This window comes from Sylvia atricapilla, chromosome 1, assembly GCF_009819655.1.
Source record: "Sylvia atricapilla isolate bSylAtr1 chromosome 1, bSylAtr1.pri, whole genome shotgun sequence".
Classification (NCBI taxonomy): Eukaryota; Metazoa; Chordata; class Aves; order Passeriformes; family Sylviidae; genus Sylvia; species Sylvia atricapilla.
Genome location: NC_089140.1, coordinates 6,124,740 through 6,149,719, shown reverse-complemented (window position 1 = coordinate 6,149,719; position 24,980 = coordinate 6,124,740). Strand labels below are relative to the sequence as shown.

Below are 24,980 nucleotides of genomic sequence, written 5' to 3'. Positions count from 1 at the left end.
ACAAGTCATTTCAGGAAAAAGCTGGCAGAATATTAATTGTCAGTTTCCTGTTCACTGAGGAGGGCATGCAGAAGCTTCATGAATGTCCCTGCTGTTCATGTATCTTTTCTAGGGGGGGAAAAAAAAAAAAGTCTTGATTAATGTTTAAAGTGGATGAAGCTGAATGTATGGAGAATGTCACAACAGAACACCTTCCCCACCTTCTGAGTTTTTGTATCCTGGCCAAGTGTGGTCACAGCTGTGTTTTCCACTAAAATGCCTTCTTGGAGCCTTGCTGTTGTCCAGCTATCCTTGGCTGGCACAGCTGAAGTCGAGATGGCACCTCAGCCCACCAGAACTCTGCCAGTATAAAACTCTCTTGTGATCAGGTTAAATCTCTAGTGATCAATCTAAACGTGATCAGGTTCCTTTTAACAAGAGTATCCAGCAGTAGGTTTATTTCTGCTACTTTTGTCTTGGTTGTGGGGTGTTGGTTTGGCTGAGTTTTGTTTGGTTTTGGTTTTAGGTTTGACCGAATTCTTAATCTGCTTTATGTTCTTAATTGTAACTTAACTTTGACCTCATGAATTACTTCAGTGTCACAAGAACTAAAGCAAAGCCCTGTTTTGGCTCTGTGAGGAAGGCCAAATGTCTTGAAGATTATTGTCTTAAAAAAAAACAGACAAACAGAGCCAGGTACATCCTTAAAAAAAGTCTGTATGTAAACTTGACAGAAATCTCTTACCTACTTGCCCTGATAGATAACATAATTATGTAAAATTGTTTTTTCCTCTGTAGACTTCAAAAAAAAAAAAAAGGAAAGAAAAAAAAAGGGTAATGCACCTTGTTTAAATAGAAATATTTCTGTTCTGAAGAGAAGTAATCAACAGTACTGCTGGAGGTGTTGTGTCAGTACATCTGGTTCCTTTTAATGACCTGGAAGAGCAAGAGCAGAGCAAGGAACCCATCTGTCTGTGAAAGCATGGATGAGAAATCAGCCCAGAGGTCTGGGTCAAATGGAATCCTTGTCTGCAGAAAGAATGGGGAGGTGTAAAGACAGGCAGCCAGTGCCTCTCCGGGCAGGAGAGGAAGTTTCATCCATGACTGGAGGGTAGAAGGATCCCAGGAGAGCAGATTTTAGTGCTAATGGTGCAAAGTTCAGACAGAAAAGATTCATTTGGATGCTGACAAACCAAGAGCTTTGTTGTGCTGGAGTTACATGGACACCTACGTTGGAACTCTGAGCTGAGCTAAAAGTGCTCTGGAATTATTGCAAAGGGCAGTTCCTGCTCCTGCTCTGGGGCAGCACCAGGCTCTGAGATCCCTGAGCTGCTGTAACTCACTGAGATAACAGGAAACTGAGCCAGCAAAAAAGCTGCAGTTTAGTCAGCCTGGCACACTGAACCTGCCCACAGAACAGTCTGGGGACAGGGGTTAGAGCAACAGACAGGGCAGGATTATGCCACTGGTAGAGAGGAGGTGAGGGAGGATGTTTTTGGGAGCAGTTGAGCATGAGATTGCATTTCCACAGGCAACTGCCCAATTTTAGATTAGAATTTTTCTCGTGCAGGGAGGATGTCTGTGATGTAAATCTGATTTGTAGAGTATGAAGTGTGACTTTGCTCCTAAGAACACCAGATAAATCACGTGCCCAGTTCTCTTCGCAGACTGGAAAGTAAAATTTATTGACTGGCAGGAATTAAGATCAGCCTGTATTTGGGAAAAAGTAACAGTTGTGATGTGAAAACTGGATGCATTTAATGAATCTTTCAGTGTTTGATTATACAGTACAAGTAGCAACTCCAGGTTTCTGGCAAGAGATTTTTATTCTCTAGAGTTGGATGCTGAATGCAAGCTCACCATAGGGTTCAGTCATTGCCCAGCATGTTTCAGTACCTGGAGAAGAGGTGAGATGCTGCACAGTCCTGCTGAACAGGTCTCTCAGATCCTGCTGTAAGCACAATTTGCCTCTGAGCCAGGAAAAATGGGTCCATCAACACAATGTAGTTAAACTAAATTCTTATGTAGTTGGTGCTCAAGCAGGACTCATTTTTCGGGGGCTGTTATGATGATTAAGCTTGGCTCTAAGCTGAGGGACAGGTTTGGGCTGTGGGTTTTTAGTTGAGAGTTTTTAAACTGATTTTTTTTTTTGTGCTGGGGAGAATCTTCAAAGGCATTTGGAGTAACTTCCCAGAAGGGTTACTTCGATTTAGCAATGAAATTAAAGCAGTGATGGGCTCGAGCCTCCCTTGCTCTGTCTCACATTGGCATTTAGAAGTCCTGCCGTTTATTTTTCACACATGTTGTATTCAGCACTGTGATTCTGGTAACGTGACCAGGGAAAGTTGCAGCAGTTGCAATGAGCTTCTCCAGTTCTGTGTGCCCGAGGAAATGACAGCTGCTCTCCTCTTCTGTTCCCAGGTGCCAAACAAAAGGAGAACGAGAGCGAATGACTGCTGTGAATGTACACGTTTGTAGGAGAACTTGAACAGAGTTTCTGGGTCGTTTGTCTCAAGAGCAGTGACTGCAGTGGAACAGAGCAGGATGGTTGAGAATGTGTTTTGGGACTTAGTGATGGATGATGAGTCTCTTCCCCCCAGTGATGTCGCAAAAAAAAAAGCAGCATGACAAAAGCTTATGTTAAAATGTAGGCTCGTATTTCAAAATGTCTTCAAAACATTTGCTGGAAGACTTCACATGATGTCCTTCATTAAAATGCACTGTATTCTGAAACTTTTTCATTTTGTATTTGACAGAAGTCACTGGTCAGCAATGGATATATGTGACATAAGGCAAGTGTATGGCATATTCATATCATAGTGCCTTATGTCAAAATACAGCAATATGTCATCACTGTTGCCCATCACTGTCAAAGGAAGTGTTGTGCTAAACGAGACACTGTATTTGAATGTGAAAGTCTTTAAACCTAAAACCAAATCAGTTTCAGTTCTCATTAGATTTGTCATAAAAGCTGTAATTTGGGTATCGGTAGACTTCTTTAAAACTTCAATGACAGTTTTGTGTTCAATGTTGCATTCTGAACTGAAATGTAAAACAAGACTGATTTAAAAACAGCTTTATTTATTTTTACTTTCATGACAATTTTTTACACATCTTTGGTGGATAGCTAAAATTTCACCATATCCATTAATAAACTGTTGATTGTTATACAAACAAGTGGGAGATTTTTCTCATTATTTAAAACTTTGGAGTTGCAGAAGCTGTGCCCTGTTCACCAGTCTGTGTTACTTGAGCTGAAGATTTCGGAAGCATGGATTGAAAATGCTCTGTCCTGTCATACACAGGCACCACGGAGGAAATGAGGTGCCAGAGGACAATATTTTCACCTGTATTAAAGTGTAAAATGATGTTTGTACAACGAAAACCCAAAGCTTTTTATTGTATATGATTTGTACAGAAGTGGAGGAGTGAGGAAAGCTGTGGGGTATTTGCTAATGTAAATGTACTGTAAAGTTTGAAGATGAGACTTTTATAATTGTAGATTCTTGTAGATGGAAGAAATTAAACCCTACAACATCAGTTTGGTTTTAGCAGTTCGTGCCAAGTTCTTTCGCATGTATGAATGGACATGCATTGGGATCAGTGCAAACCAGGAGCATTCTTATTTTCCTCTGAATGTAAAGGTGGCTTACACTGATGAAATACTGCAGGTAAGACTTCTTTACTGTGTTTCCAGCCTGAATACTGCACTGGAATAATGCAGGAAAGGGATACACTATTTTTTTTCATTTATAAACGTGGAGGTAAAAGGTGAACAGTTTTCAGTTTGCTTATAAAATGTAAATGTAATAACAGTAATGAAAAACTTTCTTCAAAACTTTTCCCCTTTCCACAAAAATTGAAATTTTGAAGTAAATATGTGAAAACTTCCTTCTTACAGGTATCTTCCATGATTAAAAATATTCCTGTAGCACACGATGGAAACTGTTCACTCTAGACTTTCTTCCACTTGTGAAAAACATTTTCAAGTCTTCTGCAGCACCTTTTCTGACTGGGTAAATATTGACTCTGTTCCCTGCAATTCCTGGTGATACTGAACTGGAGCAGCTGCTTTTTTCCTGAGAGCAACAACCTGGTGCTGGTTGCTGCCATCAGAGCTGATACCAGACCAGCTCTGATGATCCTCTTGTGGGAGATGGAGTGATTCAGACTAAAAATAGTGGCTCTCATTCTTCCTAGGGTGTGTGGAGGGGACAATTCGTGGTAGGTAACTGATGAAGGGTAAGTGGGCAGTAGTGTTACTGCAAATGCCAGACTAACCATGTCAATGCAGCTTTGTGAAACCAGGGTTCTGCTCCAGCACAGGCACTGCAGCCTCCTCTGGGACAGGGGGTGGCAGGGAGGTGCCCAAAAGCATCCTGAGATCTCTCTATCACTCGTCTGCATGAGCACATTCTCTGGCCCTCTGCTCAAGGTATTTTTAAAGATAAGGGTTGAACCGCTGGTCATGTTTTTAATATATATTTTATAGCACAAATTCTTCTGTCCCTGTTCATGCAGATGCTCTGGGCCTGGCTGCATGCTGCAGTATGCAGAAAGCCAGAATGAATCTGCAGTTTTCAGATAACCACATACAAGCTTCCCATTTTCACATTCTTACAACTGCTGTTGACCTGCTGTGGACACAGGACTGGCAAAATTATGGAGAACGGTCTCCTCAGTGGTACAAAACTGTGTTCAGAGAATTTCCACCCTTTGTGGAATTCAGCTCTGAAATCTGCATTTGTGAGTGGCAGAACCGCGATGTGACCCCACCAGCAGGAATAAACAGCAGTGCCATCAAAATGCACTCTGCTTGTGCTGGCACAAGTGCCAGTGCTGATGCAGTAAACAAAGCTAAAGAAATGGTGTCGTTTTTAATACAGATCAGTTTTGTACAGAGCTAGAAAATTGCTTGTTCCAGCATAAGGGAGGGAGAGAAGTAAATGAGGCTAGAGAGAAGAGGGGTGACTCAGCAGCGCTGCTGCATGTTCCAGATTAAAGGGACAGTGTAACTAAAGCTTCAGTCTACGACTCTTCATGTAGCTCATTAGAGGTCTCAGCCATGAGAAAGAATTAATAAAATGTCATTAGACTCCAGTTCTTGTGCATTCTCCCCTCTGGACAGGCAGCAAGCAGTACCTATAGATCTGAGACCACAGCAACAGCTCCAGAAGCTCCTTTCCTTGTCACAGACAGGACCATGCTGCAGATGGAGGTGTCAGTAATGTCCCCTGTGACTCCTGAAAGCTGTTCAGCAGTGCAGGTGAAGAAATGGGTTCTATTTTAACCAGCAGGACTGTAATAACACGTGATTGATGCCTTTGCTTTCCTGTGCATTTCCTTGCCCAGCAAGAGATGTCTGTGAAAGATAATTATTCTGAAGGGCTTGTCTTGGAAGGGCTTTTACCTACTCTGGATATTTTTAACTGCTTAGGTGTAAGAAAATGTTTCTTAGCAGACTTCAGCCCTCAATATTTTTCAGAACCTAGAGATGCTCTGAACTAAGGAAAAATCAGCCTTTGCTGACATTGATGAAAAATGCTTTCCTGTTTTATTTCTGGAATCCTTTAGGTAAAAGATCTGAGATCAGACAGTATTTGCTGCTTGCTAGGAAGTGAATTCCAATTGTTGTGTATCTGGGGCCTATTCATCTTTTATTAAGTGATACTGTTGTGCTGGGAATGTTGGAGTAAAACAGAAAGAACAAGCCTTGATTTCCAAGGCCTGAGTTCTTGTGCTCATGGCAGACAGGAGGAATCTGACTGAAGCAGTTCCAAGACTCCACATGGAGAACACTTGCCAGTTTTAGAGGGTAAGTTGGAATTTTTCAGTTTTGGTCCAGCTAGAAGTGAAACCACACGTGCTTAATCCTGTCTTGTGGCAGGCCCCATAACTGCTCCCACTGAGCTCTCCAGGCAGCTTTAGAAGTAACCAGTTTGCTTCTAAAGTTTCTGTGAACTTTTACCCATATTGAACACTTATTAAGGATAATTTCCAGAGGAAAATGCCATTCCGGATAATTTAATGCTACCCTTGTACCCACATAATGCATTTATGCAAAAAGAATGTTCTGCAGACACTGCTCTTTACTCTTCACTTCAGGACTTAATTTAAATGTGGTTTTGAAAGTCACTTTCTTGGTACTCATTTGTTTTCTGGTGGTTGCAGTCAGACCTGTTCCTGCTGAAGTGAATGGGCAGGAGGTGACCTGTACTCACACATCAAACTCATTCCTTCAGAAAAAACCCCTATGGAATGTGTGTCCCTGCCAGCTGCACAGCAGGACCTGTAGGGCGTCCTACACCAACCCGTGGTGTCAGCAGCCCCTCTGAACTGAATTAGTCCCTTCATTTGCTTCTCCTAACATTTTGCCAGCGTTTCTATCTGAATATTGCAAAATACAATCAACTGTGCAAAGGCAGGAGGGAGCAGAAACAAGTGCAAGGCTGAAGGGAATGTACTTTGTAACCTCTGCGGGCAGCCAGGGCTGTGCTGTGCCTGTGGAAGCACGCCCAGTGCAAACACTGGACACACTTCAAAACACTCCTTGGGAAGGTCCCGCTTTGCTGAAGGACAGAGCAGGTAATTGTGCTGGTAATTGCTGCTGCAGGAATTGAAGGTACAAGTCAGAGCTGTTCTGTGTTTGGGAGCTGAGGAGCCGAGTGGTTGTGGGTTTGCACGTACTGGATTAGCATAAAAATACTTGGTTGTGGAGTTACCTTTACTCTGTGAATCTATTGTGGTTCTTCATCAGGAAAAAGTAGATACAGGCAACAAAAGAAAGTCATGCACTGTTTGTCCAGCCTCCCTCAGCATCCTGATCTCCCCACAGACACTCACTCCACCCCTGCTTGCTGTTTTCCCCTTTGGTAGCTTGTCTTTCAGAACCACATCTGATGTGTTGCATTGAGCGTGTTATCTCATTTACAATAACATTAATATCATCTATCATCTGAACTGATCCCAAGGCTGTGTTTGATTTGAGGGAGTACCTGTCAGAGGGAGACAGGGAAAAGGCCTGGGAAAAGGAGCACAGCCTGTGCAGAGGCATGTCACATGGGGTATGTCACTTGTCCCACAGTTCCCTGAACTCCTTTGGAGCTCACAATTTGCAAACACTGTAGACGTGAGGAGGCTGCAGCAGGAGCAGGGAATGTACAGGCAGAGCCCTAATTCCTAATGCAACCAATGCTATGGAATGCTGCCCTGGGAAAACACAACCTGAGGCATTCACACCTGGATTGTTACAGGGGGAGAGGATTTCAGCAAAGGGGTACTCGGTGTGTGAGGCTGTTCAGCCCTAAATATATAAACACTAAGAGTTTAGATAATGCACAATGCCCAGAATAGACACTCACAGCCACAGCTGTGCTGTCCCTCTGCTCAAAGCACTCCAGAAGTGTTTAGACTTCACCCCTGGCCAGGAGAAATGCAGTAACAGCTTTCCCACGGTCCAGATCCTCTCACCTCTGCTTAAGCTGCTGCCACTGGAGTAGCAGCATCTCAGAGTGCTGCCAAAGGCCATCAGCAGTGTCACCCAGCCCTAGAGCATGGAAAAACAACAAACTTCCCTGAAAGCTCTGTATTTCCCTGTATTCCCAGCCAAGACAAAATGAAGCACAGGATTCTGCTGGAGGAAGGATTATTAGCCAATTCTCTCCAAAGGAACAGTGAAAGAAAAGGAAGTTAAAGGCTTTTCTTCAAAATAAATCCATGCCCAGGAAGGATGAGTTCTGTGTTGCTGCTGACAAGCCATCCTAAGGTGAGATTTTTGCAACTCCATTGCAATTTGAGGCAATAAAGCCAATAAAGGGGGAGGAACAGAAACCCTGCAGTAGTGAACTCCCCTAAACAAGCACAGAGCGAGCCAGGGGCAAGTTAACAAAAAAAAAAAAAACAGACAAATAAACAGACACAGCTCCAGAAGGAGAATGGCATAAGAAAAAGAGAGTAAGGGAAAAGACCTAATCAAAAGAAGTGGAGGGAACAAAACCAAAAACTCCCACAAATGAAAAAAAAAAAATTATGATGCTTACCACTCAGAGCATGTGGAAGGGTATAGATATATATCCTGAAAATACAAATTGGGTTTCACCAGAGTAAAAAGCCCAGTGCCAAAATATAACAGGCAAGTAACAAGAACTGTAAGGTGGAAGTTGAAAAACTACTACAAACTTCAGCTATTTTTCCAAATCCACGTATGTCATTGGAAGGTAATTCTTATCTCAGTCCCCTCAGCCTTCTGGCTCAGTAAAAAGCCCAAATTTTGGACCATGGCATGGTTCTAGAGGAACTGGATGTTAAGATGATGGCTACTGCAATCCTTCATAAACAATTGTGTCTTTTACAAGGCACAAGAAAAAGAGGAATATGGTGTTGTACATCAGGCAGGGCTGTCCCTCTGCACCTCTTGGGGAGCTTTGAACTGGATCCCTGTTCACAAATGCTGCATTTCCACAGGCTGCTGCTTTCTTGCAGGCCCCCCAAATCCCACCAATCCCTGTGGGGTGATGCTCGAGGGCTGGATGAGGTGGGAATCTGCACTGTAATGAGTGGGAAAGACAGGCTGGACACAGAGAATGAGCATGCAGAGTTATATCATCACAGCCATCACTGAGAAAGTACAAAACCCCCGTGTTTCCTCACGAAATAACTATTCTTCCATCATGTACCTATTCACTGAAAGCTGTTATTCCTGCTGTTTAAGAGGTTACCAGCACTTCTCCTGTAAAACCCCATAATCCAGAAGATGAATGGTATAATTAGACTATCCCAAAAAATGCAGGTATCTCCTAAAAGCCTGTCTGCTCTTCCAGACGCGAATCCCTTTTGTGTACAAATGGCTTTCTTTTCCTTTAGCTCCCAACCCTTTCACCGGGTCAGATGAATATGTGGGAATGGATGGGTGAGATCAGGGAGAAGCCAATCTATGTCCCTTATGTTAGGTATCAGTGTTTCCCAAGAAGACAAAACGCACATTAAAAAAAAAAAAATTCTAACTAACATTCATTGCTCAATAAAATGTGTAGAGGGTAAATATTAACCCAAAACGTTTAAAATCAGTAGTAGAGGGGGGAAATATGACTTTCTATCTTGGTGTCTTTCTCCCTTAAATTCTGCGTCCATTAAGTGTTGCAGTCACCGCCAGTACACGCAGCCCTCTTTTCACAGCGGAAAACTCTCCACCGCTTGGATCTCACAGTTCACCCTTCCCCAGCTCCCAAACGCCTCCCGCCTTGCCTTCTGTGCAATTCCCAGCACTTTATCCACGCTGCGACCCGACGCTTCTCCATAAACCATCTGCGCGCACGAGGAACGCTCTGAAGAGGCACCGAGATAAATTCAAACAAATTCGAACAATCCCGGCCGAGCGGCTTTTCCCGGCACGGGCCGGGAGCCTCAGGGCCTCGGGGACACGGCAGGGACAGCGCCACATCCCAGCGCCCGGGGACGGGCCCCGGGATGGGGACAGCCACAGGGAGAGGGGGAAAGGGATGTGCACCGGGATGGGAGTGCAGACAGGGACGGGGAAAGAGACGGGAAAAGGGATAGGGACAGGGACGGGGACAGGGATAGGGATGTGCACGGGGATGGGAGTGGAGACAGGGACGGGGATAGGGACACCAGCAGGGATAGGGCCGTAGATGGGGATAGCAACAGGGATGTGCTTGGGGATGGGTACAGAGATTGGGAAAGGGATGAGGAAGGAGGGGAATGAAGGGGAAGGGACAGGGACAGGGCCGGGGGTGCCCGAGGTGCCGGCCCCGAGGTGCCGGGTGCCCGAGGTGACGGGTGCCCGAGGTGAGGGGCCCGAGGTGACGGCCCGAGGTGACGGGTGCCCGAGGTGAGGGCCCCGAGGTGACGGCCCCAGGTGACGGCCCCAGGTGACGGGTGCCCGAGGTGCCGGCCCGGGGCCGTGCAGCGCGCGCGGGACGCACCAACCGCCGCACGCTGCGCGCGCACGCGCCCGAGCCCTTGGCGCGCGCCTTTGCCCCCCCCCCCCCCCCCGCGTCCCCGCTCGCCCTTGCCCGCCCGGCCCCGCCCCCTCCCCTTCGAACGCGGCCGTTGCCGCTCCCCGGCCAATCCCCGCCCGCCGCCGCCGCCCCGCTGGCCAATCGGCGGGCGGGATGAGGGGGGGGAGCGCGCGGCGGGCGGGGGTGACGCAGGGAGTTTTTTCCTGTGACGCGCAGGTGCGTACGCGGGGCCGGCGCGCGGCGGCGGCGGTCACGTGGTGCGGCCCCGCCGCTGCCAGCGCCGCGCGTCCCGAGCGCGCTCCGGCCGCCGCCGCTCCCCCCGCGCCCCCCGCATGTCGCTGGCGCCGCGCCCCGCGCCCCCGCAGCCGCCCGCCGCCGCCCTCCGCCGCAGCCGCCGCCGCCCTTGATGTGGTTCGGGGCCGGGCGGGGGAGAAGATGCCGCCGTCCAAGTCCCGCAAGATCGCGATCCTGGGCTACCGGAGCGTGGGTGAGCGCGGCGCGGGTGTCGCGGCGGGGATGCGGGCGGGGTGCCCCGAGTGCCGCCGCATCGCCCTCCCCCGCGGCGGCGGCGGCGGCGGCGGCAGGTGCAGCGGAGGCAGCGGCGCTTCCCGCCGCCCCGAGCGCGCAGCCGCGGCCCGAGGGAGGGAGCGAGGGAGGGCCCCGCCATGGCGGCGCCGCAGAGCTGCGGGCCCGCGGCCGCCCTGCCCTTAATAGGAAGTTTGGCCCCCCCTCACGCCCCGAACGCAGCCTGGAAAAGCGGGGTCGGGAGAGTTGGGGAGAGGGTTCCCGCATGGGAACCCCGACTCCATATGGGGTCCGGCTCCGTATGGAGCGAGCCCGGAGAAGGGCAGCGGAGCTGGGGAAGGGTCTGGAGCGCGTGTCCCGTGAGGAGCGGCCGGGGGAGCGGAGCCCGGAGAAAAGGAGGCGCAGGAGAGGCCTCATCGCTCCCACAAGCCTGTGACAGGAGGGTGCAGCCAGGTGCGGGTCGGGCTCTGCTCCCAGGCAACCTGCCATAGGACAAGAGGACGCGGTCTTAAGCTGCGCCAGGGAAGGTTTAGTTTGGCCATCAGGGAGAATTTATTGCCGGAAAGAGCGATTAGACCCCGGAATGGGCAGCTCAGGGGGGCGGTGGAGTCACCGTCCCTGGCGCTGTTTAAGCTGAGACTGGACGTGGCGCTCAGCGCCGTGGTTGACACGGCGATGTTGAATCTCGGAGCGCTTTTCCAGCCTCGGTTGTGCTGTGCTGTGCTGTAGAGGCAGTTTGACATGCTGGGGAGGCCAGGGGTGTGTTTGTGCCCCGCTTGGTGCGGCAGCAGCTGTCCCCGCACGGCGCTCCCGGGACAATCCAGCATCACCATCCGCTGGGACGAACTTCCTGGAAGCGTCCAGCGCTGAGGCTGTAGCAGCTGATGGAGGGGTTTGTTCCCTACAAAAGGTGTGATCCTTTCTCCCGCGTTCCCTGGCTTTGATGGAGAGCGGTTTCAGATGTTTCAGCATTCGGGTTCTTGGAAGCAGAGGGGAACAAGCTGTAGTGCAGCCGGTGCTAATCGATCAAACTTAAAAGCACAGATCAATGTGGAAGATAATGTGTGGTTGGAGAAAAAAAAAAAAAAAAAGATGCTACGGAGAGATACTACTCTGATGTAAAAGGGGGATTTACGTTGAAAGTAGTGACTATATCAGTAATTTGTCTTACATGGCACACAGCATAAAGAACCCCTTAAAAAAGCTTTTTAAAATAGTTTTTGGAAAAAAGGCTAAATAAGGGAAGCTTTTTCTTGCATTCTGTGCATAGCTGCTGACAGGTTGGTGTTCAAAGGATGATGAATTTGTCCAGTCCTTAAACAGAACAGTGAGTAGTAGATTGATCAGTTTGCAGCCTGTATGACATCACTTGTTGCAGTCTGTCCATTGTCTCGTGTGTTATGTTTTGTTTCTTCTTTGAGCACTGGTGGGAGCAAAGCAACGGCCAGTGTAAGTGGGAAGGGGGAATGCTTGAAATTCTGTCCTTTGGAAGTGTGTGGTGGAGACTGTGTGTACTGGTGAGCTTTGGTCCTTCATCTGTTGACATTGGCAAGCAGCAGTCAAAAAATCAGATATTAGCAAGGGTGTAAGAACAGTTGAGGAAAAATAGAGAAGTAGTATAATGTTGTTAGTTTGCTTGGTGATGTGAGCAATAGTACTCATGGAAAGGGTGGCCAAAAAGTTACCTAATTGTTAAGACCTACCTCTGAACTTCTTCAACTAAAGTTTTCTGGGACTAGTGTGGAATTGGGCTTGATTGGACAAGACCAATTTTATTAGGAGAGCTACAAGTTTTATGAACATAGAATTAAGAGGGGGGGGAAAAACATCTGGTGTACTGGAATTTTCCTTTCATTGTCATTAAATTTCTAGGTAAATACTTAGGTAAAAGTTCAAGCATTAGAAATGGGCCATTGAGGTCTGATTTCCATCTTATAAAGCTGTTAGAAAAGCAGGAAGGTTAACCTGTGAGATTTGGGCTGTCCTCTACTTCCCCAAATATGCCTCCTAAAGTGTAGGAGGATTGGAACAGAGTTTGGCTTCAGGGAAACTTTTGATGGAGTCTTGCTTTGTATTATGATGGCAAGAATATCACTTGAACCCTGGGTAAGAAAGGATATAATCTCATTTTTGGACAAGTGTTTGGGTGGTAGAAAAGGAAGTATGTTTCTGTTGGAGGAAATGCTGCATTGTATAGAGGTAATACTCATTAAAGTGGGGAATAATTCCAGAATCTGAAGGTCTGGAAGGAAATGCTTTCTACATTTCCTTTTGTAATTAGGGAATGGCATTGTTTTGCCATTAACATTAATCTGGACCTTGGAAATGGGCGAACTCTGGTGAGTTGTAAAACGTTTGCAGTTTTATGGGTTGGCCTAAATGCTTAGGTGACCTGCTATGAGAAATTGGGTGCTCCCCTGGTAACTACAGGGCTTGAGATGAAGCTGGCAGAAAATGGGGAACTCTTTTTGCCCTGTCTCTCTCAGTTAGGTGCTGAAACAACCAGGTTTTGGTGATACATTTCAAGCAGTGAGCTGTTCCCTACAGCTGATGACCAACAACACCACGGGTCTCCCAGGGTATGAGTGTGTACAGTGAAGGGTGGGGATTTGTGAAACAGGGTCTGAAAATTATACTGAATTGGTGCTAAGGCCTTGTTTATTTTACTTACATTAAATTTTAATCTTATCCCAGTGCTGTTGTCAGGTAAACCAGAGGTTGGGAGTGGTATTCTGGTAGAATAGTTCTCAGAATAGAAAATTCAGGAGTCTGCTTGTTTGAATACACTCCCTCTATCTTTCAGCACCCCCATCAAGCCTTTCATATGTGAAAGGCTTTCTTTGCTGATGGGAGAGATCATAGTGGAAGCCTCGTGAATTCCCAGGCAGTCATACTTTCTGAGCTGCAGACAGAGTATTTGCCAGGAGCTTCAGGAGTTGTCTTTTGGTGAGGAAGGTTGATCATCTGTGGATATAGCGTGCAGGTCGTGGCATGACGTGAGACAAAATCACGCAAGAATGTTTCTGTTGGGTTTTGCTCAGGCTTAAATTGGTCTAAGAAAGTTAAATTCCATTATGTAAGTGTGCTTGTCTCAGCAAGGTTCTCAGTAGAAATCAGATGGATTTCATCATGACCAAGATCCAAGTTCCACAGCAGAGGAACTTGACTTCCATTACTGTTAGTTGGGAGGTGACGAGGGTGGAGCAGCTACTTGAGATTTGATTCTGGAAGATATCTGTCTTATGCATGATGAAGCATAAAATTTTATAAAGTCCTTGCCTTCACTAAAAAGAATCTTCATACTTGCATTTTGGTCATAATTTAATATCCCAAATATAATTGGGAATAATGGATTTGCCTGGAAGTAAACCAAGCAGGACTAAGATTTCCTGAATCTTTTCAGAGTAACAGCCACTCTAAAAAGCAGCGTAGAGTCGCCAAAAATGCTTTGTGCTCTGTTTCATTCTTTCTGTTTATAGAACAGATATGCAAATTCAGACCACAAATGCCTGTATGAAAGGTTTCTTCGATCATCTTGTAAAGTACCTTAATACTGGGATTCTCTGAATTATATTGAATGGATGGATTTTAAGATAAGCAGGAAGGTGTTGTTTGGATCAGCTGCTTCAGTTGTGGGTCTATCTCGGCTTGATTTATTTTCTGCTGGTTGTATAAGTTGTGCTGCTGGTTTTACAGCTGTACTTGCAGAAACAGGAATTCTCTTTCTGAATATTACACGTTTGGACTGGTCATCTGAAAATGTTCTCCCGGGCAGTTTGTGGCTCTGAGGGGAAAATCCAGTTAATAGTAGAGAACTTAGCTATTTTTTTCCCTGGATAAATAAATCAACTTCTTTTGTGTGTGTAGGTGTAGAGCAGACCGTGCTGCAGGCAAAAGTAGTCATGGTCTGACTGCGGCATGCAGGTATCAAAAAAACCTGTGATGGAACAAAATGATCTGTCAGGGTTAGATTTGTATGGAAAGGCTTCCAGGTGATTGTATTAAGCTAAAAAAATGCCTCACCCCCTCCACTTTGCTTGAAAAGCAAGGAAGGCAGAAAAAGCAAGTACCTTCAGTACAGACCTGTAAATAATAACAATAACTGTGGCAAAACGCAGTTTGAGAAGGCGAGTTGTTTGAATATTAGGAGGTTGGCGCTGTAAAATGGAGCTGAGGCTTTGCTGTTCGCGTCTGAAAGATGGCATCTGCTCGCACAGCAGCGTTCCGCCCCGAGCAGCGATCCCTCTGGGATTGGACGGGGGAAGTGGTAATTTTAGCAGGCGATAAATTGCCCGTGTAAATGTCAACAGAGGAGGAATGGAGAAATTACCGCTGTCGTGTGCTGTAATTTGGTTTACACAAGCGGCTGTGTCCACAACACGGGGAAAGCCTGAGATTTAACAGGAAAATTGAGCGGTTCGGGAGCCAGCTGATAGGGAAGGTTAACATTTCCCCTGGAAAGTGGCAGGATGACTTCCACAGCCCTTCCCTTGCCAGGGCCGCAGTTGGCTCGGCCAGGGTGCGGCAATGCTGCGAGGAGGAAAGGTTGCAGCTCCCAGGGGACTGGCGTGAGGCTGGAAATGGCAGCTTTAATTGCATTTCGGTGTTAGTGACTGCGATAGTGGCTACAGCAGCGAAAGTTGCTACAGAGCATTTGATAGCAGTAGCTGGAAGCACTAGAGGCAGCATGTTCAGCTGTAATATCAAGCCACCGTAGGGTTATTTGAGGACACTGCTCCAGGATTAACTCTTCAATTGCCTACTCAGATCTGTCAATGGTAACACTTGCACGTTTTGCTTGTATGTGTGGGGGCGTTTTGGTGTTTGATTACACAACTTGAAGTTAACATCGACAGGAAAAGCCAAATGAAACGTAGATCCTGTAATTTATTAGCTATATAAAGTCGGGGCTCTTCGTTTGTATATACTACACTGCCTTAAGTGTAGGTTCTGGCTCAGGCAGCCACCTCTGTGGTACAGGCTGCTGCGGAAACTCAGCGTGACCACGCAGCCGGGATTAGAAGAGCAGGCTAAAAAGTGATAAATGCCGATTATGATTAACTTCCTGTAGCTCTCCTGAAGGTGACATCCAAGGGCGTGCTTTAAAAACTGCTCAACTTAATTGTGCATTCCATCCAAAATCGAAACAGCTTCTCTGTGGGATGCTCATAATACACTCAAGCTCTGCGAATCCTGCATGAGTCAATTGGCTGGTGTCATCTCAAATTTTCCGAAATCAGAAGCTGCAGACGTGAAGTGCGGTGTGTAAAAACACTAAGCGGGCCCTTGTCAGTCATGAATTGGCCTCCTTAAGGATTTGAGAGTTTCCCTTTTGTTTTCCAAGGTCTATATTTGAAGTGAATGGCAGATTTGTTGTGAATTTGGTACTGTGAGAAAGGAAAATCTGCTTCTTGAGTTTGGGGGGTGGTTGTTCCTTAAAATTCCTCTCTTCCAATCCTGGTCAGGACAGGATTTCATTTCATTGGCATTTCAGTGTAGTTCCTGCCCACTGAGGGCAGCTCTTCTGTAAATGAGGGTGTATGGGATGGGGGAAAAGAGAAATGTGGACAAAATCTATGTTTGATGTTGCCTGGCAGACCTTTTAACACAATTTCAGATTATTAAGCTTACGAAAAGCCTAATAATATGAACTGTTACAGGTCCATATTAATATGCTTTTAGTAAACTTAAATGTATTAATCTGTTATGTGTTTTTCTTTTTGTGAAATACAAAGTACAGTCGATGCTGGATTGGGTTTCTTGTGGGGTAAAGTTGATTGTATTGAATTTGTCACAAGGAAGTAAACTGAAGCAGTTTTTGAACAAAATGTTGAAACAGGCTTTGGGGTGCAGCTTTTCTCAAGAAACATCGAAGCCACTTTTTTTTTTTTTCAATTGTCACGTAATGAAGGCAGATGCAAATGACTCTGAAGGGTGGGGCACCTCTTGGCCCAAGTTAAGCTGATCCTGCACTGTGGCTGGAAGTTGGACCTTGCTACCCCAGTCCAGGTGCTGGCACTGGCGTGGAGGAAGGCCATCCACCAGCTCAGGGAATTGATTTCTTTGCTGAGTAAAGCAACAAGAAGGGAAAGTTTTGGTATCCTGCAGCTGGTCAGCTCAGTAAGTGCAGCCCTGACAGGGGGAATGGGGTCAGGAGCACAGGCTTGGGGGGGATGAGGGGCTGTAGGCTCTTTGTGGCAGTGCAGACTTTCCTTCAGTCAGGCTTGTTGTGGAACCACATCTGTAAGTGCTGTCCTCCACCACCTGAGATAGGTATGGACACCTTTTGGCCAACTTTTCAACAGTGGAACCTCTGAACTGGACTCGTTCTCTTTACGGAAAAAGATGGCCTTGTGCAGGTGGTGAGGTGTGTGCTAGGGAGCCATGGAGAAATCGAGTTTTTCAAGGTTCTTGTTTAAATAACCTTCTGTAGTCAAATCTAATCAATTCATGCGGAATTGAGGAAAAGAAAATGTTTGACCTGGGGTAAACCTATACCTTGTTCCAAAAGCCTTTAAATTCAGATAATGCCTCAAGTGATACAGTCTGGAATTTTCTGGAAACGTGTGCTAGTAAAGACATTGCAATGGATCAAAGCCAAAGCTTCAGGAAAAGACCTCTGAGAACATGGAATCCAACCCTTAACCCAGCAGTGCCAGGTCCACCACTAAACCATATCCACTCATCTTTTAGATACCTCCAGGGCTGGTGACTCAGCTGGTTCCCTGGACAGCCTGTTCCAGTGCTCGACAACACCTTCTGGGAAGAAAGTTTTCCTATCATCTAATCTAAACCTCTCCTGGCACAACTGGGTTTTTTTGATTGTTATTTGGGAGATGAGGCTGACTCCCACTTTGCTATAATCAAGGAAGTGAAAGGCATTTAGAGTCATTGATTTCCTTCCTAGGTGGAAAGGCAGTGGAAACAAATCTAGACCTTGTTATTTTTTTAGCTTGGTCTTCTATCTTTGGTAGGATACCCTACAAAGTATCTGTTTGTGGCAAATGCCAGCTGACTCCTCAACTTGGATGACCTCTCCTTTGGTTGTGTTTATCAGCACTTGGCGTGTATGAATCACAGCTAATTAATTGTTGAAGTGCTCTGGTTCTTCCTCAGTTTACATACACACACTGATTGCTGGGCATGTAGATTTTAGGAGCAGCTGTATGAAGGATGCTGGATGAGACAGTGGTGAATGAGGCATTGGTGCAAACAGATGACACAGGTACTGAAAATGCAGGTTTTTGGATTATCAAGCACAATATTCCACCAGATAAAGTTAGGGCAAGCAAAAGACCTGCAAAAGGGAAGTCTTCTAGAATTTCATATAGGACTTCTTATGTGAATGAGAGAACTTGAGGCTAGAACACAAGGAGGAAATGTACAGCAGTTTGACTTGGGTGGAATCATCAGGAAATTGTGGGTAATGACCAAAGGTTATGAGGCATAAGACTAAGTGCATGATTTCTGAAGGACTTTTAAGGAATGAAAGATGACACTTAAAGGATTAGTTCAGAAAAGTTGTAGTCTTTCTATGTTAATTTGGTATCAGCTGCAGAAATCAATTCCCTGATAAATTATGATTTAAGCAGTGAATTTTTCTTTCAACACTTTTTTTAATATGACACTAAAATCTCAAAGATTGAGGAGTCAGTGTTTCTGAGATGGCTGTCAGTGTTCTTGTGTATTTTGGATTACAGGAACCAGAACATAATTTGTGCCAAACTTAGTTATTTGTGTTCTGTGGGGTATGGAGTTAAATCAATTTTAATTTGGAAAAAGATGGAATATATAAGTGGTTCTCAGTGTGTGGATATAAACATGTGCAAGTGTAATACAAAATTAGGATATGAAAGTATCTCTTGACAACATTGTCTCCAGAGTTAGTGGGATACATCTGTCTAGCTTCAACAACTTGTCAGATTTTATTGCCAAAACTTCATTCAATATGTATGACCTCCTTTAAAGGTACTCTTGCTGTATGCAAAAGAGCTGGGATGCATAATATGTAGGAAAACTCCATTAAATCTGTCCTACAGACTGTCAAAACAATCAAGCACTTGACATTAATGCAGTAAAGTGTATTTTCCTTCAAGGCTTGTTATTCCATCAATAACAAATTTTTGGTCTTCTGAAATCTGTTTTAAAATTAGCATTTTTTAATTAGAACTGGAAGTTTCGGCTTTGAAACGTGCATATAAACAAGCACCATGTTTCTTAGTGTGCTGAAGTACCTTATTAGTCATTGCTTTCTTGGAAATGGTGTTTGCTGCTTTTGTATGGTTTGACCCTGGCGAATAAATTCTAAAGGAAGGTGTTGGTTGTGCTGTCTCATCCTTCATTATTTGAGAAAAAAAAAAACATCAAACTCTTCATAAACCTTTTGAGGTTGCTAAACTTAAATATAAAAATGGTTCAGTTGAAAGATAATGCAAGTTTTTCTGAGCAGTGAAGGTAGGGAAAATAAGTTGTCTAAATGTTTTGAAATCTTGTTCCTTATACAGAGTGTATAGGAGTCTCAGGACACCTAAACCTTTTTTCTGCTTGCCCTTCTACAGCTGCACTTTTATCCCCAAGTGCAGTGGTAGGACAGAGAGGATCTAATGTGAAACTTGCAGAGCTGATGGTTGATGTGCAGACAGACACCTGTGCAGCAGACAAATAGAATGTTCTACTGTGTTTCTTGAAGCCTGGCCTGACCTTAGGTTGTCTTAAGCTGTAGTTCAATGCTCAGCTGCTTGTCCAAAGCTGTGTGGTTGTGCTAGTGGAGCACTGGGTAGTGAAGAATCCAGCTTGTTTTTGCAAGGGCTTCTTCAGCTGCAGGAGCTGGACTGGCTGGAAGATGCTTGACTTGTGAAAAAATGGAAAAATTATTTATTTTCAAGTTGCAGGTGTCATCCTCATTTATCCCCCTGGGATACTTTCAGGTGGTTGGGGAAGAGTGGGAGTGAGATGGCAGTGGTGTTTTTTTTTTCTTTTAATTTGTTCTGTGTTTTTCTGCTTCCCTGCAAAAGTCAGAGTTTTGTACTGTGACCTTTTATTACTACATAATATGAGGACTGAGAATAGGAAAGTATGATTCTTATCCAAAACCTCTTAATTTGAAATACCTTTTCAGCCCACAGATGGATATGTACTAGTTAGGAAGGTAAGAGAACCAGCTGGCTGTCATGGCAGGCAAGAACTAGATAGAATAGGTAACCCTTGTTTGTTCTATCTTACTATCTTCTCTGCCCTGTGGCAAAATCAACTAGGTCATGTCATATCTGACAGATCTTTGGCTTAAATTCCCTTAACATTTCCCAAGGTTGGGGGCTCTAATGATTCTTCTGGTACTCTGCATCATGTTATTCTTACCCTGGAGTCTTATATTTGCCCTGCTGTTTTACCCATGTGCATCAGGCAGATATTTTGATGTATTATCACTTTAAATCTTCCTTACTCTTGATGGATTGTCAACTGTATTCAGCAGCTCCTCCTGGGTAGATGGGTAAGTGTGTAAATGCAGGAGGCTTGCAGCCAGCGTTGGTGAGGAGGGGTTGATGACTAATTCCAGCTGGGTAAAGTGCAAGGCTGTGAAGGTGGCATTTAACAGATTGTGGCTTTTTTCAACCCTGATAAATAGTGGGGTGGAGCTTCCTGTGATCAGCAGAAGTAACATGGATGGTGCCTATACAGTTAATTCAGAGAAGGTCTAGAGCTGAAATGGAGACAACAGTAACAACAAAAAGTGATCAGAAGGTGGTGGTGGGGGGAGAGCTGTGTAGAGGAAGGAACAGTTCAGGTACACACTGGTTTTTATGTTGGTGTGTGGTTGTGTACAGATCCATCAGGTTAGCACAGGAGAAATGGCCAAGGGTCAGCAATATCAACATTAATCAAAACTCTGAGCGTCTGCCAGTTCTGGACAGAGATGTGATGGAGTTGACCATATTTTGCTCTGCTGGAGGAAGAAGGAGTCAACACAAGTCTTTGTCAGTCTCCCCAAAGAGCATCTTCCCTTTCTGTGCTAAGAGGTTCTGGTGTTGTCAGGGTTGGTACTGCAGTGCCTGGTGCCTCATGCAGCCTTGGGGACTTCCCCCAGCGTAGGAAAAGCAGGTGAATGGTGCTGTGTGCTGATGGTGGATGCTGGTAGCAGCTGTCCGTGAATGTCAGGGTTTACTGCCCGTGTGCATTGCTGGCATTGGGTTTGTCAGACCTTGGACCATCAGTGGTGACACAAAGAGCCTGAAACATTGAGTGACCGTCTCACAATTACACACTGCTGCTGTGGAGCTGTTGCCAAGATCTTCCAGTAGTTAATAGGCCATTTGATTTATGTATTTTTTTATAATAAGTTGTGCAAGTACCCTGCCCTTGTTGGCACAAATCAGTTGTATCTTCCAGCTTTTGCTACAGTTGGTGGAGAGCTCTGTGGACTTCCCTTCAGAGTAAGGCTGAAACTTCTTAGCAATATTACAGAATGTGCATCACATGATTTGATTGGCTGATGTTGCCAAGAGACAAAATATTACCATTACTGTCCTGTCAGGATTTTGTCAGATAGTTGCCTTCTGCCATCCTGCAAAGAAAACATCTCCTACTGTTGTTCTTGAAATTCCAGGAAGATCCTGAATCCCTCTGGTCATGTGCATTTCAGTAGTACTGGCAGGATGGTTTATTCCTCAGCCATTTCAGCTGCTTTTGGTATTACTTGGCGTTGCAGTGTGCTCAGGGTCATGTTCCTAGACTCGTGTTTTTAAATGATGCTGGAAAAGGTTTGGTGACATTTTCAGAGACTCGGCCCTCTGCTTGGTGGTGGCTGTAAGCAGTGATTGATGTGTAGTGGCCGTAGTGTTGGCAACTGGGAATCCTGTGGCTTCCCAAGGTCCTTTTTAAGGAAGACCTGCATGTCTGGAACTGAGGTCTTGCATCTTGGTAAGGCTTCTCTTTCCTACTGCTCTGAAAATCTCAGGTGAGATTTCTGGAAGGAAGAGTTTATCCTGTTTCCTGTGGAACTTGGAAGTTTAATAGGCGGTGTCTGTGCAGAGGGTGGAGAACTGGTGCTGTGACTGCAGCTGGAACAATCCACTTGAAGAAAAAAAGGCAATTTAGGTTGTACATCCCAGAAATCTTTAGCTGCAAGAAAGAAGTGACAGGAATTTGAGAGTTTGATCCCTTGTGTGGAACCTAAAACCTTGAAGATAGAAAGGGGGGATGCATGGAATGCCTTAAAGTGAGAGAGATGTGTTATTTCTAATGACATAGCATTTAAAACTGATATAATGATGAAACAATGGCAGTTCCTAAAAGGATCTTTCAAAGACATTTCATGTTGTACATACCCGGTGATCCAAGGAAAGGTCAAGTTTATTCAAACACCTAATGAGCTGCTTGAAGTTTGTGTATAGGGAGAAAAGGCTTGGATTCTACCCAGCAGCAGCAGGTGAATTTTGCCCCTTTGGGTAGGAAGTAAGGAAGTACAAATTTCAGGCTCTTTACCTTTAGGCCTGTCATAAACTGGAATGTTAGGAGCTGATCTTGAATAAACTTCCCTTTAGAAGTTGTTATGGTTTAACCCATTGGGCAGCTGAGCACCACACAGAGCCATTCATTCACTTCCCAGAGTGGGATGGGGACACAGTTAGGGGAAAAGATAAAATGGAATTGGGATAAAGACAGTTTAATAGGACACAAAAGGAAAGGTAAATGATAGTAATGGTGAAGGAATATACAAGTGATGCACAACTTAGTTGCTCACCACCCACCTACTGCTGCCATTGAATTTCTGCTGCTGCCTGAGGTATTTTAGGCCTTGTGCTGTGGGAAGGTGCTGCAGGGATGCATAGTTTCTGCAGGAAGTCTGAAAGGAAGCCAGAGGATGGTATTTATCTGAGAAAATACAGGTTGACTGTCTGGGGTATGAATGTCTGAATTTCCTTTGCAGCTAGGGAGCACCAGGATGGCATTCTCCTGACTGACTTAAAGCATCTTGGGTGCAGCCAGGTGTGCATGCATTCCATGGGCAGGTGAGGTATATGCCACAGAGGAGTGGGTTTTTTGTTTTGTTTCTTTAAGTTTTGTAGCAGCTTTTCCCATCTTTGACAAGTGACAGTAAACACACAGAATTAAAATTAACTTATTAAAAGGGTAATAGTAGGAAACCTGCAGTCCTCTGCTTTTCTTCAAGCAAGGGTAACAAGCAGGGGTAACTGGACTGTGTGCTAAAATAACTAAAAGTTTCTTTTTGACAATTGTTTGCTGTGGTTACTGACTTTATTGGAGACAAAATGGACTGCCTGGAAGTATAAGCTGTTGCAGGAATACAGTGGAATTTTTCTTTACATACTTGCTTGGACATGTAATACATTGCAACACAGTTTAAGTGAGCGTTGAGCGATGAGCACTGCTATAGGATGGAACAAGCCTGCTGCTAAATATCAGGGAATAAAGCACATGCTCTCTTCTTGCTTTCTTTACAGGAAATACGATCTAAATAGCATTAGGACTCTTGGTTTGTGTTCAGAGAGCTCATTGCTGCCAACCTAGCAAGGGCCTGCAGTACTCCTGTGAGTGTGACTGATTGCTTTGAAATCTGAAGAAAATAAGGGAAGCCACGTGGCTTTGTTTCTAAATGACTGCTCTCAGATTTCCTCTGGCTTGCAGAAGAATACCTTTGATAAACCTCAAGAAGATTGTGCAATGCAGATGGAAGGGAAACGGGCATCTCCCAGCGGGCTCATGCTCTTGGGTGTTCGACCATCATGAGGAACTCCTCTTGTACAGCAGAAATAATTCTTGCTACAAAACTTAGACTTCAAATGTATTTCCTTATATGCTAATAAAAAAAAATAAGACAGGAAAAGACAGGGAACAATTGTAGCAATGAGACAGAGTGCCAAAGAAGTTAAAGAAGAGCTTCTGTTGTTCTGCAAAGCTGATCTGGTCTTTGGTTTGTCATAAGGGGTTCTGCAGTGTTTGAGGGTCCTTATTATGTTACCAAAAGATGTCATTGAGGTCCTCTGACTTTCACTCTTACAGAATTACAGCCTTTAATCCTCCAGAAAGCTCAGAGAACATGTTGAGAGAGGAGTGCCACCACTCTGCGTTGCAAATCAAGCACAAATATCACGACCAACTGCAGGAATTGAGCTCTTTGCAGGAATTGAGGAAGAGTTTTGTCTCTAAGTATCAAAAAATAATTTTTTAGTCCTGTTACCGTAATGCTGACATCACGAGGAAATCACTACAAAAATATAAAAAGTACAGGTCAATGTTTATAGAATTTATAGAATAGATGTTTATAGAATTCCTCATGATCGAAAGTCCAATAGTAGAATTAAGTTGCATCTGAGTAAAACACAAACTGCTCGTTGTATTGCTGTCTCCAGAGATTTAGAAACAGAATTCTTTATTGACCCAGATGTATCATTTTTATAGTCATTAGACTAATTCACCAAATACAAAGCTGTGATCAGCAAAACAGCAACTACACGGGCATAATTAGCACCTGGGGGTGGTATCTTAATTAAACGTAGAAAGTTGCTAACGATGTGGCCTGGGATGAATGATGAGCTAGTGATGGGTTCTGAGATAGTCTCTGATCTTGTGAGAAGATCTTTGTAGAAGAGGGATGCTGTAATCCTCTTTGCTACCCAGTCAACCTCCCTCGGCTCCAGGAAGTCCTTTAGTCCCTCTCTGAGGATGAACAGATAATCTGCACTGTGGAAATGCCAGTGTCTCCATTTTGTGTGTCTCGGTATTGTAAATTAAGGATATAAAGATCCCAACATTCAAGTTAAATCAAGTGTATCTTTTGGTTTGAAAACTTCATCTCTGTGCAGTGTAGTAAGTTAAGTGTGCAGCCAGACTTACTAATTTGACGTTACTGACAGCATTTCGTTATGAAATTTGTTGAGTGGTTTTTGTGACAAAGCCTGAAGTAGTTTGTTCTGTGGGCAAGACTGGATACCCTGAGGAGAATCTGAAGAGACTAACTAGGTCAGTCTAGTTAGTAAGTTAGTCTAGAGCCTAGCTCAGGTAAGGTGCTTAAGGCTTGTGGGTGAGATGCTGCCAGCTGTTAAATGTTTCATGATTATGCAAACTGCATAATCGTGCATTTTAATAGCAAAAGATGGGTTAAAGCAACTGCATCTACGGTGCCAACAGAACTGCAGCTCTTCAGTAGTTGTTGTTCTTGAGCAGGACAAACTGTTTACTGATGGCTTGTGTGGGCAGTTTGAAGGATTGAGAAACCCTTCCTGTTGAGATAAGCTGCACTGTGCTGCCCGTGGCCGTGCCACGTCCGAGGGCAGCTGTGCAGCCCCGCTTGCACAATGCCCTGCTTGTGGAGCTGTTGTTTGACTTGCTCGCTGCCTGGTTGCATCATTTTTGTCTCCTGGGTTTGAGGAGAAGTTGGCTGCTGATGAGTTTAATCTGGGCTTTCCCCCTGCCTGCTGCAAGGAGAACAGGGTGTGAGATGGGGGCAGCAGGCAGGTGGTGGTGTACAGAAGAAGGGCA

The 24,980-nt window shown here is 45.0% G+C and overlaps 2 protein-coding genes and 1 long non-coding RNA gene across 5 annotated transcripts in view; all 3 read left to right on the top strand.

Moving 5' to 3' along the window:
- The window catches only part of PRKAG2 (protein kinase AMP-activated non-catalytic subunit gamma 2), a 213,301-nt gene extending 210,145 nt beyond the window's left edge, over positions 1-3,156 (top strand). For all 3 annotated transcript variants that reach the window (XM_066314255.1, XM_066314256.1, XM_066314257.1), the window contains one exon: positions 2,401-3,156. In XM_066314255.1, coding sequence (XP_066170352.1) covers positions 2,401-2,432 — 32 coding nt within the window. In that variant the 3' untranslated portion in view covers positions 2,433-3,156. The remainder of the gene's footprint in view (positions 1-2,400) is intronic.
- A 7,083-nt stretch (positions 3,157-10,239) lies between these two features.
- Positions 10,240-24,980, top strand: part of RHEB (Ras homolog, mTORC1 binding) — a 38,731-nt gene continuing 23,990 nt past the window's right edge. The window contains exon 1 of the mRNA XM_066314243.1: positions 10,240-10,443. Within this exon, the coding sequence (XP_066170340.1) occupies positions 10,392-10,443 (52 nt within the window). The 5' untranslated portion in view covers positions 10,240-10,391. The remainder of the gene's footprint in view (positions 10,444-24,980) is intronic.
- LOC136358269 (uncharacterized) lies at positions 21,088-24,263 on the top strand. Its single transcript, XR_010743036.1, has 2 exons — positions 21,088-22,489; positions 22,943-24,263. It is a non-coding gene; the product is annotated as an uncharacterized lncRNA (long non-coding RNA).